This window comes from Pelmatolapia mariae, linkage group LG6 (genome assembly GCF_036321145.2).
Source record: "Pelmatolapia mariae isolate MD_Pm_ZW linkage group LG6, Pm_UMD_F_2, whole genome shotgun sequence".
NCBI classification, from domain to species: Eukaryota; Metazoa; Chordata; class Actinopteri; order Cichliformes; family Cichlidae; genus Pelmatolapia; species Pelmatolapia mariae.
In genome coordinates this window covers 43,281,943-43,297,006 of record NC_086232.1, presented here as the reverse complement: position 1 = coordinate 43,297,006, position 15,064 = coordinate 43,281,943, and the positions used below count along the sequence as shown (strand labels likewise).

Genomic DNA, 15,064 nt, shown 5'->3' with positions numbered 1-15,064 from the left:
CCACACAATAAACCTTTGTTACCGCATTGAGAGCTCATTATTATGAGCTCAGGGTGCAGGAAGAGAGAGAGCAGGAACGTTTCAGTAGGCTGGCAGGGCTGGAGACAAAACAGAACGTGAGTCAAAGGATGAACTCACTGAGGACAACAAGACTGGCACAAAGATCTGAGGACGAGTGGGAACCAAAGCCAGTGAATAATGGAAGTGTTGATGAGACCAGGTGTGTCGTTGCTAAAGGGCACGTGGAAGGAACAAAGAGGCAGACAGGAAGGAGGCAGATAGGAAATAACAAAGCTCAGCCAAGAAAGACCTCACAGACAGTGAGTTATCAACGTCTGGCTTCTGTTTTTAATGAACATGCCCACTCAGTGATCTCAGTCAATGAAGCTCTGTGATGTTTTATTTTTTAAATACAGTTTTCAATTACATTCACTTAATCACAACAACAGTTTATTATGAAGTAAATGTAAAGAGAGAGCACACCAGTGCAATGACCACACAGCACCACAAGGGGGCAGAAGCGTCTCACTGGTGACAATTTTTACACCAAAACAATGAATACAAGCAAAGAAAGACTGTTTAATAGATTTTATGTGAGTACATTTTAGTAAGAGGGTTAAGCCATTGCTGTTGTTGCCATATAAGGGAATCCCCACAGTTTTATAGCAGGTTTTAAAGCTCATGCGGACCCTCCCCCAAAGGTCGAGGCTGAATGTATATATGTGTAGGACTGAGGGAGGGGCTGCCCCTCAGATCTGCTGGTTACAATTACAGGATCTCCCTCTGCACAGAGGTTTGGTTTAAATAAAAGCATTACAAGTGTTTGTGATGTCAGAGTTTCTTTTCAGCTGCGTGACAAACAGATGTGATTTATAACAGTTTGAATGTGAGTGTGCAGGTCTGTGAAGCCCCCAGAGGCCCTCCACACCATAAAGAGGGTCTCTGGGTGGGTTGTAGAGGGAATTGTGTAGGGTGTGGTACATTCTTGAATGTTAATAACCCTGCAACAGACAAAGAAAGAGCCGGAGGAGGTGCTTATTCTGGCTGCCTCGCTGTGTTTTCATGTTCTCTCTCGTTCTCTCTCTATGAAGCTGTCACAGAAAGTGTTTCTCTCCTGTTTCTTATTAAATATTCAAAGGTTGATTATTAGTTTGTTTACTGTTTACATTCTCACCTTCCTGTTTTTCTTTCAGTTCTATTATAACTGTTACTTTGATAGTTACTTGTCTCCATCTTCTCTGATTGCCTTGCTGTATATTTGTAGCGCTGTCACGTGTGCTTCCTGTAAACACACATTTCACAGTGTTTAACCTGCGGAAACGTCGCTGCCTCTCATATCTTTGGTTCGTCGGAGTGATGGATTTGGAAACTGTAACATTAATCTGAAGGAAATGTTCTCTGATCTTCATGTTTTCACTCAGACTCAGTTTTACACTTTTTTGTACGTGATTCCAAAAAAACCCAAACATACGTCGCTGAGACAGATCAGCTATTAGAGTCATAAATAATAATACATGAACAGTTACAGCCCAGCTTTCACATAATCATTAACTGACTCTCACATCTGAAGCCAGACATCATGTCTGCATGTGTGTTGAAATGGTGAAAAACATTAGAACAAAGAAAATGGTTCAAAACGTTCCCCATGAACCGGGAGAGCCTGTACATCACATCCTGTCCTCGTCGGTAACATTATCCCATCGACTGTGCCTCCTGCCATCAGCTCATGACCTGTAACACTGATGGTGGCTGAGAGGAGTTTGGATTTAATAAAGTAGCTGAAAACAAACTCCACACTTCCTGTTCTCAGTTTTCCAGGTGAAACATTTACAGCCTGATATCTGCAGCCTTACAGATCATCGGCTCTGCAGTGTTTCGAGAATAAACTCGGCCTCTCCCTGTCTGTGCTCAGCTGTTGATAAATAATTCAGAGGAGTTGTTTCTGTGCATTCCTCATTAGTGTGTCACTCATGATCAGATTACACCCACAGCAACTCATGCTTCACCCTGTGAGTCTTCCCCTGGATATCAGCTGTTTGCAGACTTTAAGGGGAAAGTCGCTGTCCCTCCATCCAGTGTGATGTAGAGGGCGACCAGAGGGGCGTTAAGGGTCTCCAACCAGAACCATGTGCACTGCTACCTAACCAGCACCAAAATCCTCAGACCTAATTAGTAAGTCATTTGGTATCTTCCAAACGAGCTCACTTCCTGTTTTACTGACCTCTGATGTTAAGAGTCCACCACAAAAATGCTCTTTTCCAGCAGCACTCAGTATCTGTAGCAGCGTTATCAGTAATACCAACTTCACCATAACAGTCTAATAAGTTCAGTCTTTATTGGCATGCAAATATAAATAAATTCATGTGTCATTAGTTACATGTTAATTACATGTTTGTAGAATATCACAGAATATGTGGGCAGAAGAAAAAAAACATTTTAGCTGTCAGACATTATTAAAGTAAAACTGACATCATACAGGCACAGGTGTATTATTGATTAGGACATTATAAACTAATAAATGTTGTTGAACATCAGTGGTCACGTTTAGCTCCAGAACAGGACAGAAACCAAAGCTTAAAACGTATAAAACCACCAAATATTAATTAATATTAATTAAATAATTAATAACTAATGATTAATAATGTTGAACTGATATTAAGGGGAAGATATGACAATAAGAAGTAGATAGATGACAAACAGAACAGACCCCAGTTTAGATCCTTGGGTGGGAGTTCAGAGAATAAACTGGGTGCTGACATTTACCAGCCTGTTTCTGTGCTATGGAGGAGGCGGAAACCACATGTTATTGTTCATGAAGGTTACTGGCAGAGAGGTGAGCATGAACCTCAGGAGCCGTTTCCTCCAGGATTTTAAACACAAAGCAAAAACTGGACGCAGGACTAAAGCGACTGAATCACTGGATTGTGCAGGAGTGCAGTTATTATAGCTGAGAGACGAACAGATACCAGAGGTGAGGTGTAAGCTGGCTTTAACTGAGTCAGCAGAAAAGAGGGTCTGATTGGCAGATGGATGGATTTCTGATTGAGGTCAGACATTTCAGTATTCAGCAGTGTTACAGTGAGCTGGCGAGGACATATGAGGTGCAGAGAGTTGGCTGGACTATGTTGTTGACTGTTGAGAAGACGGCTCCAGAGCTGCTTTGACCGGACCTGGTTGGACCTGTTTAAGGAGTAGATGGTGCTGCTGAGTGTTCTTGTAATGTTCAATATGGTTATTACCAGTGTTGGGAAGTAATGGAGTACATGTACTGCCGTTACGTATTTAGAATACAAAATATGAGTAACTGTATTCCGTTACAGTTACCGTTTAAAAAGGTGGTATTCAGAATACAGTTACTTTGTTGAAATAAATGGATTACACGGCGGTATTTTCATGTTTCATATGTCAGGCTGTCCCCTCTCTATTTTTGGTAACCCAGACAAAACACGCATTAAGAGGCTCTAATGTCTGTGTCTCAATCTCACGGCTCATGTCACCTCTACTTGTGGCTGCAAAATGACACGAAGAAATATTTTTTAAAATTATTGTTCAAAAAATGATTTAATATGAAGGCAATAGGCAGAGTGTTACAGGCATCGCATGTATGAAGCATGTAAATATAATAATAACCACTGCAGCCAAGAAGAGTGCCTGACGAGCCCAGCTATAAGTAAGCTATTAAGACTCGACTGTACACTGTGTTCATGTTTTCCTCTGAAACAATAAGTTCAGTTGGAGCCTTTCAACACCTCTCTCTGTCTCTGCTAGCAAAGTTGACCCAGACAACAAAGTAAAGCTAGTTTTCAGCTACGAGCCCGACACGAACCCGACGTATTAGCCAGAGGTCCCTTTACTACGGTTCGGAGCCGCGGACCTGTTTTATATACGCGCAGAATAGTTTTCTATACGAGATCGCTGCAAAAAGAGCAGCCTTACCTAATGTCCACCTACTGTTACTCATTTATATTAAGATTTTAACATCTAGTTGGTATGGCGAGTAACCTTCAGTAATAGTAATAAATCACATAGCAATAGGACATTCATGTAGTTGTAAAAAGCATGATAATATATTAAGTAATCCAAAGTATTCAGAATATGTTACTCTCATTGAGTAACGTAACGGAATACGTTACAAAATACATTTTGGGGCATGTATTCTGTAATCTGTAGTGAAATACATGTTAAAAGTAACCTTCCCAACACTTATTACACATTTCTCAATTGGAAAAAAGTCTTTTTTTTGTAAGAGAGGTTCCAGATGATGTTGATCCACTGCTGCTGATGGAGAACCAGAGGACGGCTCTGGACCAATGGAAGCATCCAGGGTAGGGGATAGATTTATGGGAGTATCACCTGACAAGCAGCATGTAACACTAGTCTGCAGGCAGAAGGAAGGACCCACATGCTGAGCAATAGAAATGTTTGAACAGGTTTATTTACAAAATGAGGTTATGATATTTCCAAGAAAACACACAGAGAGAAAACCAGGAGTGGGAGAACAAGACAGAAAACATGAAGGATGAAAGGTTTTTGGGAACCAGTCTGAACATAAATCACCAAAAGTATCAGCCAATAGTTCTGGTGAGATTCCACCATCAGCCTGCACAGTCTGGGCTGAACAAGGAAGATAATTTTAACACTGGATGGAGAAAACATGTAAAGACTGACTCGCTGCACGTCTTGTGGTACAAAATTGTGTAACTCAAAAGTGGAACCTGGTTGATCTCTTTCACACAAAGCCGATGTTTGGACATCATGGCTGCTTCGCTGCATTCAGTCGACAGCTTTAACTATGAAACCAGTCCAGCTGTACCTGAGCTGAGTGTGTTAGTTGTTTTTAAATCATTGACTCATTTCCCAAATTCCTTCATGCACAGACTTTTTATTAGCTGCAGGAAGTGAAAACAAGCTTTGCTGTGAATTAAACTGAAATGTGAGACTCAATAACAGAAATCTAACAGGGTGACGCAGAGGCACATGCAGTTCATAAAATAAATGAAATGATATAAATTAAATGAAAGCAACTCATTCAGTCAAAAAACAAACAAAAAAAAAACCTGAAAATTTTTCTTTCTGGAAACTGTCAGTTGGGAATTTCTCGTGTGGTCTCAGGTATTTTCAGCATCGTTGTCCGTGATCATGCGATGGACCTCCAGCTTATCGTATACTGTGGTCAGGTTGGCGTGGTAGATCGTTGTTGATGACTCTGGTAAATTTTCCCCCTGGAGAGGAGAAAATACAGGCATCAGATAACAGAGTAGAGTGGAAGAGATGAAACAGATACTGCTGTTCCCGTAACAGCATCAGGGCGTTCCTGTTATCACAGTCCATTCTGCTGATGTAAACAGGGCTACTGAGCATGACTCAATAAATGGCAGGAAATGAGCTTCAAGGTTATTGTTTTATTTTCCTTGGAAAAAAGAAGGATTTCTCCAAAATGTTCATGTCAGGCAAACAACGCTGTAAACGCAGACGCTACACCAGCCGAACATTTATGGTAGATGGAATACTTACACAGCACCTTCCTACTGAAAGTCTCATTCACACACACGCACACAAACACACACACACACACACACACACACACACACACACACACACACACACACACACACACACACTCGCACACAGGTGCTGCAGGTGCTATTTGCATTCAGTTTCCAGGAACTGGTGAGAACAAACACAGCATGTTTGCTAACAGACACATGATGACATCTGCCATGGAGACCGGCCGGATGAGCACAGCTGCTAATGATAGAGTTTCTCAGTGAAACATCACCAACCTGTCTGTTGTTGTTTATTTGTATTTCACTATATTGGACCTCTTCCTGCGTGCCTGCGGGGCCTGCAAAACATACAAAGCTGAAGTTAACACACTTTAAAACCACAAACTGACAAGAAAAAGTGAAACAAAAAAGTGAAAGAACAGAAAATAATCAGGTCATGGATGCAATAAAATGCTTCTGATGATTTATGGTCCAGAGGAGAAAAAAGAGGAAGCAGGAATAAACTGTCAAAAATCCCGTTGGATGCACGAGTAAACCCCTAAAAAACCCCTAAAAAACCCAAAAGAACCGAACCAAAGCAAAGCTGTGAATGTGACAGAACGAGGCTCAATACGGGCTGATTTGGAGGTTACTACTATAACCTGGAAACCAGGGCAGCAAAAATGTTTGGGAAAGTACAAGAGGATGCTGGAAAATGGGGAAAACTGTGTGGAATTCCATCCTGTTACAAAGTAAACCACATCAGCCACACCTCTGCTGGCTTTTCTGACCATCACAGCTCTCCCTACAATCCTGTGGAGTCTTTAGTTTAGAAATCTCCATGAGAAGACAGCTGCTGCTGCCTGCAGCTATGGATTTGAACTGATGCCAGAAAATGAGAGCACATGGAAACAATAACACACAAAGACTCTGTAAGGTTTGCACCAGTCAGCACAAACTGTTAAATACAACTTTCTTGATTAAAAACTGAAGTTGAACCAGCAGAGAAAGGTGTTCCAAGCACTGCATTCAGTTATTCATGTGTATATAAAACGAGTCTCAGTGAAACCAGAATGAATCCACACAGATTCATGTTCATGGGAAACAAATGTCTCCATAGCAACTCTGTTTGCATCACATCCTCCATCAGGAAGGTGACACTGGTGGTCATAGAAACACTTCAGGTGCTTGGATGCACAAAGGAAAGATACACAACCCTTACATGACCTTCAGACTCACAAACATACCTGTGCTGTGCGCTTGGCTAACTCTAGATGAGCGTTTGACTCTTGCAAACGCTGAGCGAGCACAGACACGTCGAGGCCTGAAGCAAACTCTAAAACTCCCACAGCCGTCGCAAAAACAAAGAACAGGAGTACAGAAAAACCTGTGTTCACCTCCATGTAACATCTGGCAGATGTTATGATGTTCATAAAAGAAGAAGTTCTACGTTCCCCTCTGCTTTTAATTAAAATGAGCTTCCTCTTATAATTACCAATAATACAGCAGCAACGCTGAACCGATGCTAACACTAATCAACAGCCTGCATAAATTTTAAGCAAAGTGTTAAATTCATGAGTTAAAAAGGTAAAAATAAGTATCTATATTCATGTACCCAGTGTGCATGTACAGGGTGTTTCTAAAAGCAGCATGATGTGAGGTTACTGACTCAGCAGCCAGTTGACACCTGATAACGAGCCGAAGGTTAAAAACTCACACAGTCTTCTAACTTCATCTACAGACTTCCTGTCTGCGATCAAGTGTTATTTCCTCTCCTGCTCCTCTTCTTGGTTTGCTTCACCAGCTCTGTGCAGGCTTCAGGTATGAACTTTGACTCTCATGCATCAGTGGAGTGTGACTCTGCAGCGCTGCAAACCTTATAGAAGAGAAAGTGTGGAACCTCTGAGGAGCCACAGCTTTGCTCTTTATGTGCCCACCACTGAGCTGAGCTACATCAAAGCTCTCAATCAAAGATTATTTGCCATCTACTCTGATTAATCACACAATCAGATCAAATCAAATCACCTGGTGGAGTTAATGCACTACTACTGTCACCAAGGTGCTGCTTAGCAACCACCATTAAACAGCAGGATGGAGGAAGAACTGCAAACCAACTAAGGTCTGTGAAGCAGGATTTCATCATAGTCGGGTGATGGCAGGGTTAACCTGGTGTTCAGTATTACCAAAGCCTCTGAGGTAAATCACCTCAGTAAGAGATCAGCAGGTATGAGGTCACTGCCTGATGATCAGTCAGGTCTCCATAAAACAGAGTCGCCATTCCCAGAAGAGTCCTTGGAGCTTTGTGTGGACAGTAGGAGGGAAGTTTCCCCACAAGTGTCAAATCTCTGTTTTATTTTCTCCTAAAACAGGATTTTATATCAAATGTTCATGTTTGAGTTCTTTATTTTCACACCTCATGAGGCGACAACCAGCTTTGTGTAACAGCTGACTGCTGATGTTTGGTAAGTGATCCTGATGATGGAAAGATAACAACTGTAAATCGTCATAACTCACTTTGATTGTCTAACACAGCACACCTTTCACAGGCTTCTGTATGAAGAATCTGTGTTTTTATATCACTGGAAACTGAATGTGAGTATTTTTAAAGCATTTTAAAGCTTCTGTTTAAAATTTGTGATTTAGATTAAACTGCCTGGACTTGACAGCTGACATGAGAGGAGATTATTTTCATTCATTCTTATAGTTCAAACCTCAGGTAAACTTTTCAACTCTAATAAAAAAATCATGAATTTGACACTTTTCATTGGCTGAATACTTTGACTGTGTGATTATAGTCTGCAGGTAATCAGTCTGCTGAGGTAACAACTATGATGATCAATAACAGTTTAACATTAACAAACACTGAAGACCCAACAGCAGTCATGACTGAAACACTTTCACCATCAGAGCCAGGAAGTAAAGTACAAATACTCTGTTACTGTATGTAAGTGGATTTTTTTGGTTTGTCTACATTTGCCTCTAAAAAACAGACTTGTTACTCTCAGTACTTCAGTGTGTAGCTCGTCCTGCAGAAGAGGAGCGAGCATAAAGGGAGCAACATGTTGTGTCAGGTAATTTAAAATGCAGCCTTTCTATCAGCTCAACAAACATCATTAACACACAAACTGTTCGTGTGCAGTTTGTCTCACAGTGTGTCGCAGCCAAAGGTCCAGCTGCTGATTTCACAGGGAGAGAAAAGTGTTTGTACAGAAATATTCACTGCTTCAAACTGGAGCAACACAGAATATGAGAGAGACTAAAGTAACGATCGATTTGATAACAAAGTGAAAGGTACAGTTTAATGTACTTTTAATAATAGATTATTCAATAGATCAGTTGTGTGAATTCAGCTGAAAACGTTCTTTCTTCCCCTTCACCACATGATAACGCCCAGAAGCCTTCAGAGCTCACACACTGCTTCTTATTGATAACAGTTGGTGGGTGCGGTTACTTTGCTGCTGCTCTGGCTCCTCGAATGCTCGCGTGTCCTCTTTCACTTTCCTGCATTAACGTCTGACCCTCCTCCACCCTACATCCTGCCTCGCCCTCCTCTGCTTCCTGAAGTATGAAAGTCCTGCTGTCCACACACAGACGACACTGAGTGAATGTTTTGCTTGGAAAAGCTTCAAACTACTGCAGATTTCTGAAAACCTTTTAAGTTTTCAGGTAAAGAAACTATTGGATTTTAACAACAGAAACATAATCTCTACATAAAACAATCACTTATTGCTGAAAACAGACGTCCTTGTATTTGAATCAATCCCCACAAATGTAGCATCACTGGAAGTCCAGGATGTCCTCTTTACAGTACAGTAGGATCAAATTAATCACATAAAGTTTGCCTGATGTAGATCTCTCAGATCCACGTCTCCCACAGAGGGAGAGTATCAATTAAGGTTATTGACTTGTAATCATCGCTGATGTGAGCAGGCAGCACTGAGAGGAAGAAGAGTCACAACTATCAGAACCAGAAGCACAAAAACAGATTCACTGATGTTATGATCAAAACTACGAAGAAACAAAAGGACCGTTCATGGACACAGGATCAAACAGGAAGTGGACACAGCTGGGGAACGAGACACAGGTGCAGGTAATCAAGACAATGAGACTGTAGAAAGAAAGAACTGCAAAGTAAAACATGGACAACAACCACTGAAGCAGGAAGACATGAAGATAAAAACACTAAACACGAGAGAACTGTGTCAAAAAGGAAAACAGGAATGATGTTTGAAAACACAGCGGGGAAGAAACGGGAAAGACACAAAGATGGAGACCAGAATACCGTCACACTTAACTCTGAAAGTGACCCAATAATCTCACAAGACATGAAAGTCACAGTTAGAACAAGTCACACAGACAGGAAGACGATTAGTCCTCAGTATTATTAGATACAGGAAACCAAACGTTAGCTTAACAATGAAACCCAAAATCAGTTTTAGAGCTTCTGGAACAAAAACCCTACGACCCCGACACACAACCTCACAGAGTCCCACATCCTGCTTTTAGTACTTGAGTCCAGAGTGGGCCGTGTCCTCCTGAGACCAGCCTGCTCATTACGTCCTCTGTAGTGGATTCAATACTTTTGTTCTCAGGAGGACAAACGACGACAGACCCAAAGGAGTTAATGAGCAGAAGCATTTACAGTTTTGAAGTGAACAGAGGTTTACCTTCACTACGTGTTTGCTTTCTTTTCAGTCAGTTCCTGTTGTCATATATAAGACGCACAGTTTACATGTTAATGGAGATTTAAATGACTTCATTGTTTTGCAGAAAATTCTCTCACAGAGTAAATGACACTTTAACTTTTGCTCTAAGCTTGGCTCGTCAGGTTTAGTCAGATGTGATCACACACAGCGCTCACAGTGACAGCTGCATGTTTCTACTGAAGCAGCTCGTATGAACCAGAAGATCCTCTCTGACACAACATGGCAGCATCAAGCTGTCAGCCTCAGCGGCCTGTTCTTAGTGCTGATAGTGATGCACTGGAAGCAGCTCATAGTTCACTAACAGGACAAAGACTCTACTGAAGTCAGTCACACTACAGTTAAATACAGATGTGTTACAGCTGGGCTGAAATGTAGTTTGGTCTAATATGATCTGGATCTGAAGGTCAAGGTCAAATTTATTTATATAGCACATTTCAAACAGCCGATGCTGCACAAAGTGCTTAACAATATAAAAATAGCATTAAAAAGCAACAATGTAATACAATAATAACAATAAAAAAATAAATAAAAAAATAAATAATAGGACAATAAAAGAATTAAAACAATAACTAAAACTAATTCAAATAAGACCAAAATGCTTGGATCATAGTGTGTTAAAAGCCAGGGCATAAAAATGTGTCTTTAGTAATGATTTAAATTCATCAAGTGTTTGTGCAGATCTAATATTTAACGGGGGAGACTATTCCAGAGTCTGGGACCTGCCACAGAGAAGGCTCTATCACCACGAGATTTGAGATAAAGGGATGGACAGCATTAATTTTGAGCTAGACCTCATGGTTTTTCCTGGAGCATAGGCAGAGAGGAGCTCAGACAGGTAAGGAGGGGCTCGGGCATTAAGTGACTTAAAAACAAAAAGTAAAACTTTAAATTGGATCCTGTAGGAGACAGGAAGCCAGTGTAGAGAAGCTAAAACTGGGGTTATATGCTCTCTCCGTTTGGTACCAGTTAGCAGGCGAGCAGCTGCATTTTGAACCATCTGAAGACGATGGATGGTGGCCTGATCTAGACCATAATACAATGAATTGCAGTAGTCTAATCTGCAAGTAAGAAAAGGTGAATAACACGCTCAAAGACGTTAGCCGGGAGGTATGGCTTTACCTTGGCTCGCTGTCTTAGCTGAAAAAAGCAGGACTGAACTACTGCACTCACCTGCTTATTCAATTTAAAAGAACCATCAATGTAGACACCGAGGTTTTTTACATGTGTTTTACAATACGAGGAAAGGGCGCCCAGGGTGCTGTCGATATGATTAAAGGTGCCAAAAATGACAACCTCAGTTTTATTTTCATTTAGCTTTAAAATATTTAATGACAACCACTGTTTGACATCGTCAAGACAGCGTAATAAGAGCTGGGGATGGTATGACCCTGCTTTTAAAGGGAGATAAATCTGCAAATCATCAGCAAAACAGTGAAATGAAATGCTGTACCGCGAGAAGATGGAGCCCAATGGCAACAAATAGAGTGCGAACAGGGCAGGACCCAAAATAGAGCCTTGAGGTACACCGTATTTAAGAGGGGCTATTTTGGAATTGTGGGGGCCCATATTGACATAAAAAGACCTTTCTGACAAATAGGACCGAAACCACTGTAGGGCAGATCCTTTTAGGCCAGCATGAAATTCTAGCCGTGATAGCAGGATGTCATGGTCGACCGTGTCAAAAGCTGCTGACAAGTCCAACAGTAAAAGGGCAGCAGGGCTGCCAGAGTCCAGAGTTAAAAGAATATCGTTAAAAATCCTTAAAAGTGCCGTCTCAGTGCTATGTAGTGATTTAAAACCAGATTGAAATTTTTCAGAGATCATATTAAAATCAAGGTGGGCCTGCAACTGTAGGTAGACCACTTTCTCCAAGACTTTAGACAGAAAAGGAAGCTTTGAGATGGGCCTGTAGTTGGACAGAACAGGTTTTGTTTTTTAAGAAGAGGCTGAACTACAGCTTGTTTAAAGCATGATGGAATGCAGCCTGTAGCAAGGGACATATTAATTAATCTCAGGATAAAAGGCCCAACAGTATTAAAAGCTTGGAGGGAGACAATCAGAGGGGCAGCGTGATGATCTTAGGTTACTAACTACCGCAGTCAAGTCATTAAGGGAGACGGGATCAAACTGCTCTAAGACAGCTGAGCACACAGGAGAAAGACTCGGATCTGAAGCAGCACACGACGAGACAAGAGCCCTAATCGATAGAATCGATAGAATCTTTTAGCATTAAAAAATGCTAAAAAATCATCGCACATACTTGGTGAAGAAATGACTCCAGCATTATCACGTGAACTAAGAAAACGATTAAGGACATTAGAAAGTACCTGAGGCCTGTGACTGTTTACTGACACTAAGTTTGAGACAAACTTTGTTTTTGCAGTTTTTACAGCTTCTTGGTAAGCAGAAAGACGAGTCCTTAAAATCTGTAGGGAAACGTGCAATCTGTCCTTTTTCCATCTCCTTTCGGCGCGTCTGTAGTCACGTCTGAGGGAGCGCGTATGTTCGTTCAACCATGGCTTTGATAAATGTTTAGCGCGCACAGTCCTGAGCGGAGCAATAGAGTCCAAGATATCAGTGCAGGTAGAATGAAGAATGTCCGAAACACTTTTACAGTTGGAGTTCATTATTCCAGAATCCATAAAGGCAGCAGAAAAAGCGGGCGCTGTTAGAGCGTTAAGCGCTCGCTTTTTGCGCGCTGGAGCGTACGGCTTGTCTACCGAGCAGCGCAGCGTTAGAGTGAACAACACAGGAAGATGATCGGAGATGCGCAACTCGGATATTTCCGTGATGCACACATCCAGCCCGTGGGAGAGCACCAAGTCCAGTGTGTGACCTTTTTCATGCGTGGGACCGGTAACCCACTGGGTCAAGTTAAAATTGTCAATAATATTTAAAAAGTCCTTGACCAAAGGTTTAGAGTCACAGCAGACATGGATGTTAAAATCACCAAGGATTAAAAAACTGTCGAAATTAAGAACAATTCCAGCCATAAAACCTGAAAACTCTTTGATAAAATCCTTATTAAACTTGGGAGGACGGTATATGAGGGCACACAGCAAAGGCGCAGCAGAGTTTAGGTGTAGCTCAAACAGCTGGAGTTCAAAACTAGAAAATGAGTCGTGCTGTAATGTTTGATGGCAATGAAATCGAGCGTTGAACACGGTGGCTAAGCCTCCCCCCCTACCAGAGGGCCGAGGGAGGCTGAAGAATGAGAAATTAGGAGGAACCAGTTCCGAAAAAGCTACAGACTCACCGGGTTGAAGCCATGTTTCTGTCAGAAACAGAAGTCCAACTGTTGTGACTTTAGGAAGTCATTTAATACAAACGTCTTGTTTGCTAATGATCTTACATTTAGTAAAGCCATTTGGAGAGCGTAGATCCTAACATCAGATGTTCCAGCTCGGTTAAGTGTGCGAAGATTTCTGTGGTCCACACCGCATCCACGGGTCCGAGGCCGCTTAGGGAAATAGAAAGCTGAGAACGGGGGATCAAGTGTCGTGGGAGCTCCAGGGACAACAGGCAGGATCCATCTAAAGATGCACTCTGCTGGTTCAGTAGTTCCACGAGAAGCACGGAGAAGAGCTCGGACTTTGATGAGTGTACCAGCCCGCTTTCCTCGTTTCCTTGGGCGCTTCTTCCAGGAAGTGGTGTAGGAGTGTTGGCACAGATAAACCGGAATACAGGGCTCAAAAAGTGGTGGAGGAGGCCCATAATCATCTCCTGTCTCTGTTTGTTTAAGAGCCAGGTCATACGATGCTTTGATTTCTAAGAGTAACTGGCGATTGTACACACGCAGAGCGAGGGCATTTTGGGATAAAATAGAAAAGGATAAGGCTAGCGAAAGCCAAAGCGAAGCTAGCAGAGTTGACTGACGTGTCGCCGTGCATGCTGCTGGCGCCATCTTGCCTTGAAGGTTTAGACCTACAAGCTCCAAAGAGGTTAGACGCAAATAAAATAAGAAGAGAAAATAAATACCTGCCTTGTGCCTGTCTGTTTGTCTTCTTGCTTTGGGGAAGACACTTTGACTTGATGAAAAAAGCAGCAAGTACGATCATCACAACCGACAGGACACAGAAGATTATAATGAGGATGTTATCTGTCAAACAGGAAATCAAATGTCAGCAAACACAGTGAACAACATGTTTAAAAATGACAGTTAGAAATAATCTCACAGTTTCTTGGTTCAGTCGAGCTGTTGGTGTCGTTGTTGTTGGTGTCTCCACAGGTCGTTTTCACATGGACAGGAAGAGTTTTCTCCTCTGCAGGGTTTGCAGCCACACATCTGTAAGAGGAGCTGAAGTCCTGTTTGTGCACAGTGAGAGGCAGAGAGAGCGCAGAGCTGCTCTGGTTCAGTATCTGCTCGTCTTTAAACCACAGCAGTGTGGTCTCTCTGTCCACCAAACACAGTAAGGAGCAGCTCTCAGAGCTCACACTCACTTTCTTCACTGCAGGAGTCGGTACAGAGTCTGGGGACGAAAATTGATGGAGAATAAAAATTAACATCAGAAAAACGTTTTTAACTTTCAGGACAGCAGAGCTCTGGTTATAATTGCTTTAATGCAGTCAGTGAACATTAATATGAAACTGCTCGGCTCAAATTTTAATTTTTTAACCGAAGCAGCTTTGCCTGATTTTTAGCCCCACCCCATACCAGCCTTCTTCTTATTGGCTGTCCCTCACAAAAAACTGTTTTGAATAACGTCGGCTTCTCTGATTCGATCGTGTTTTTATCACAAGAGAAATATTGCTAAGTGAAGTACTGCTGTGTAACACTGAAATGAAATCATGTATTATACAAATAATAAATAATAACACATGCTTCATGCATTCATTTCATCATGTTTGGATTACAGTTGTTCCTTGTTCACA

At 41.8% G+C, this 15,064-nt stretch overlaps 1 protein-coding gene across 4 annotated transcripts in view; it reads right to left on the bottom strand.

Moving 5' to 3' along the window:
- Positions 1-2,312: 2,312 nt before the first annotated feature.
- LOC134629582 (SLAM family member 7-like) overlaps positions 2,313-15,064 on the bottom strand; it is a 37,936-nt gene continuing 25,184 nt past the window's right edge. For 2 of the 4 annotated variants that reach the window (XM_063477048.1, XM_063477047.1), the window contains 5 exons: positions 14,368-14,661; positions 14,175-14,291; positions 5,784-5,845; positions 5,058-5,222; positions 2,313-4,378 (listed from right to left, as the gene is read on the bottom strand). In XM_063477048.1, the coding sequence (XP_063333118.1) occupies positions 5,109-5,222; positions 5,784-5,845; positions 14,175-14,291; positions 14,368-14,661 (587 nt within the window). In that variant the 3' untranslated portion in view covers positions 2,313-4,378; positions 5,058-5,108. Of the gene's footprint in view, positions 4,379-5,057; positions 5,223-5,783; positions 5,846-14,170; positions 14,292-14,367; positions 14,662-15,064 lie in introns of those variants that run through there. The other 2 variants (XM_063477049.1, XM_063477050.1) reach the window with 2 other exon arrangements.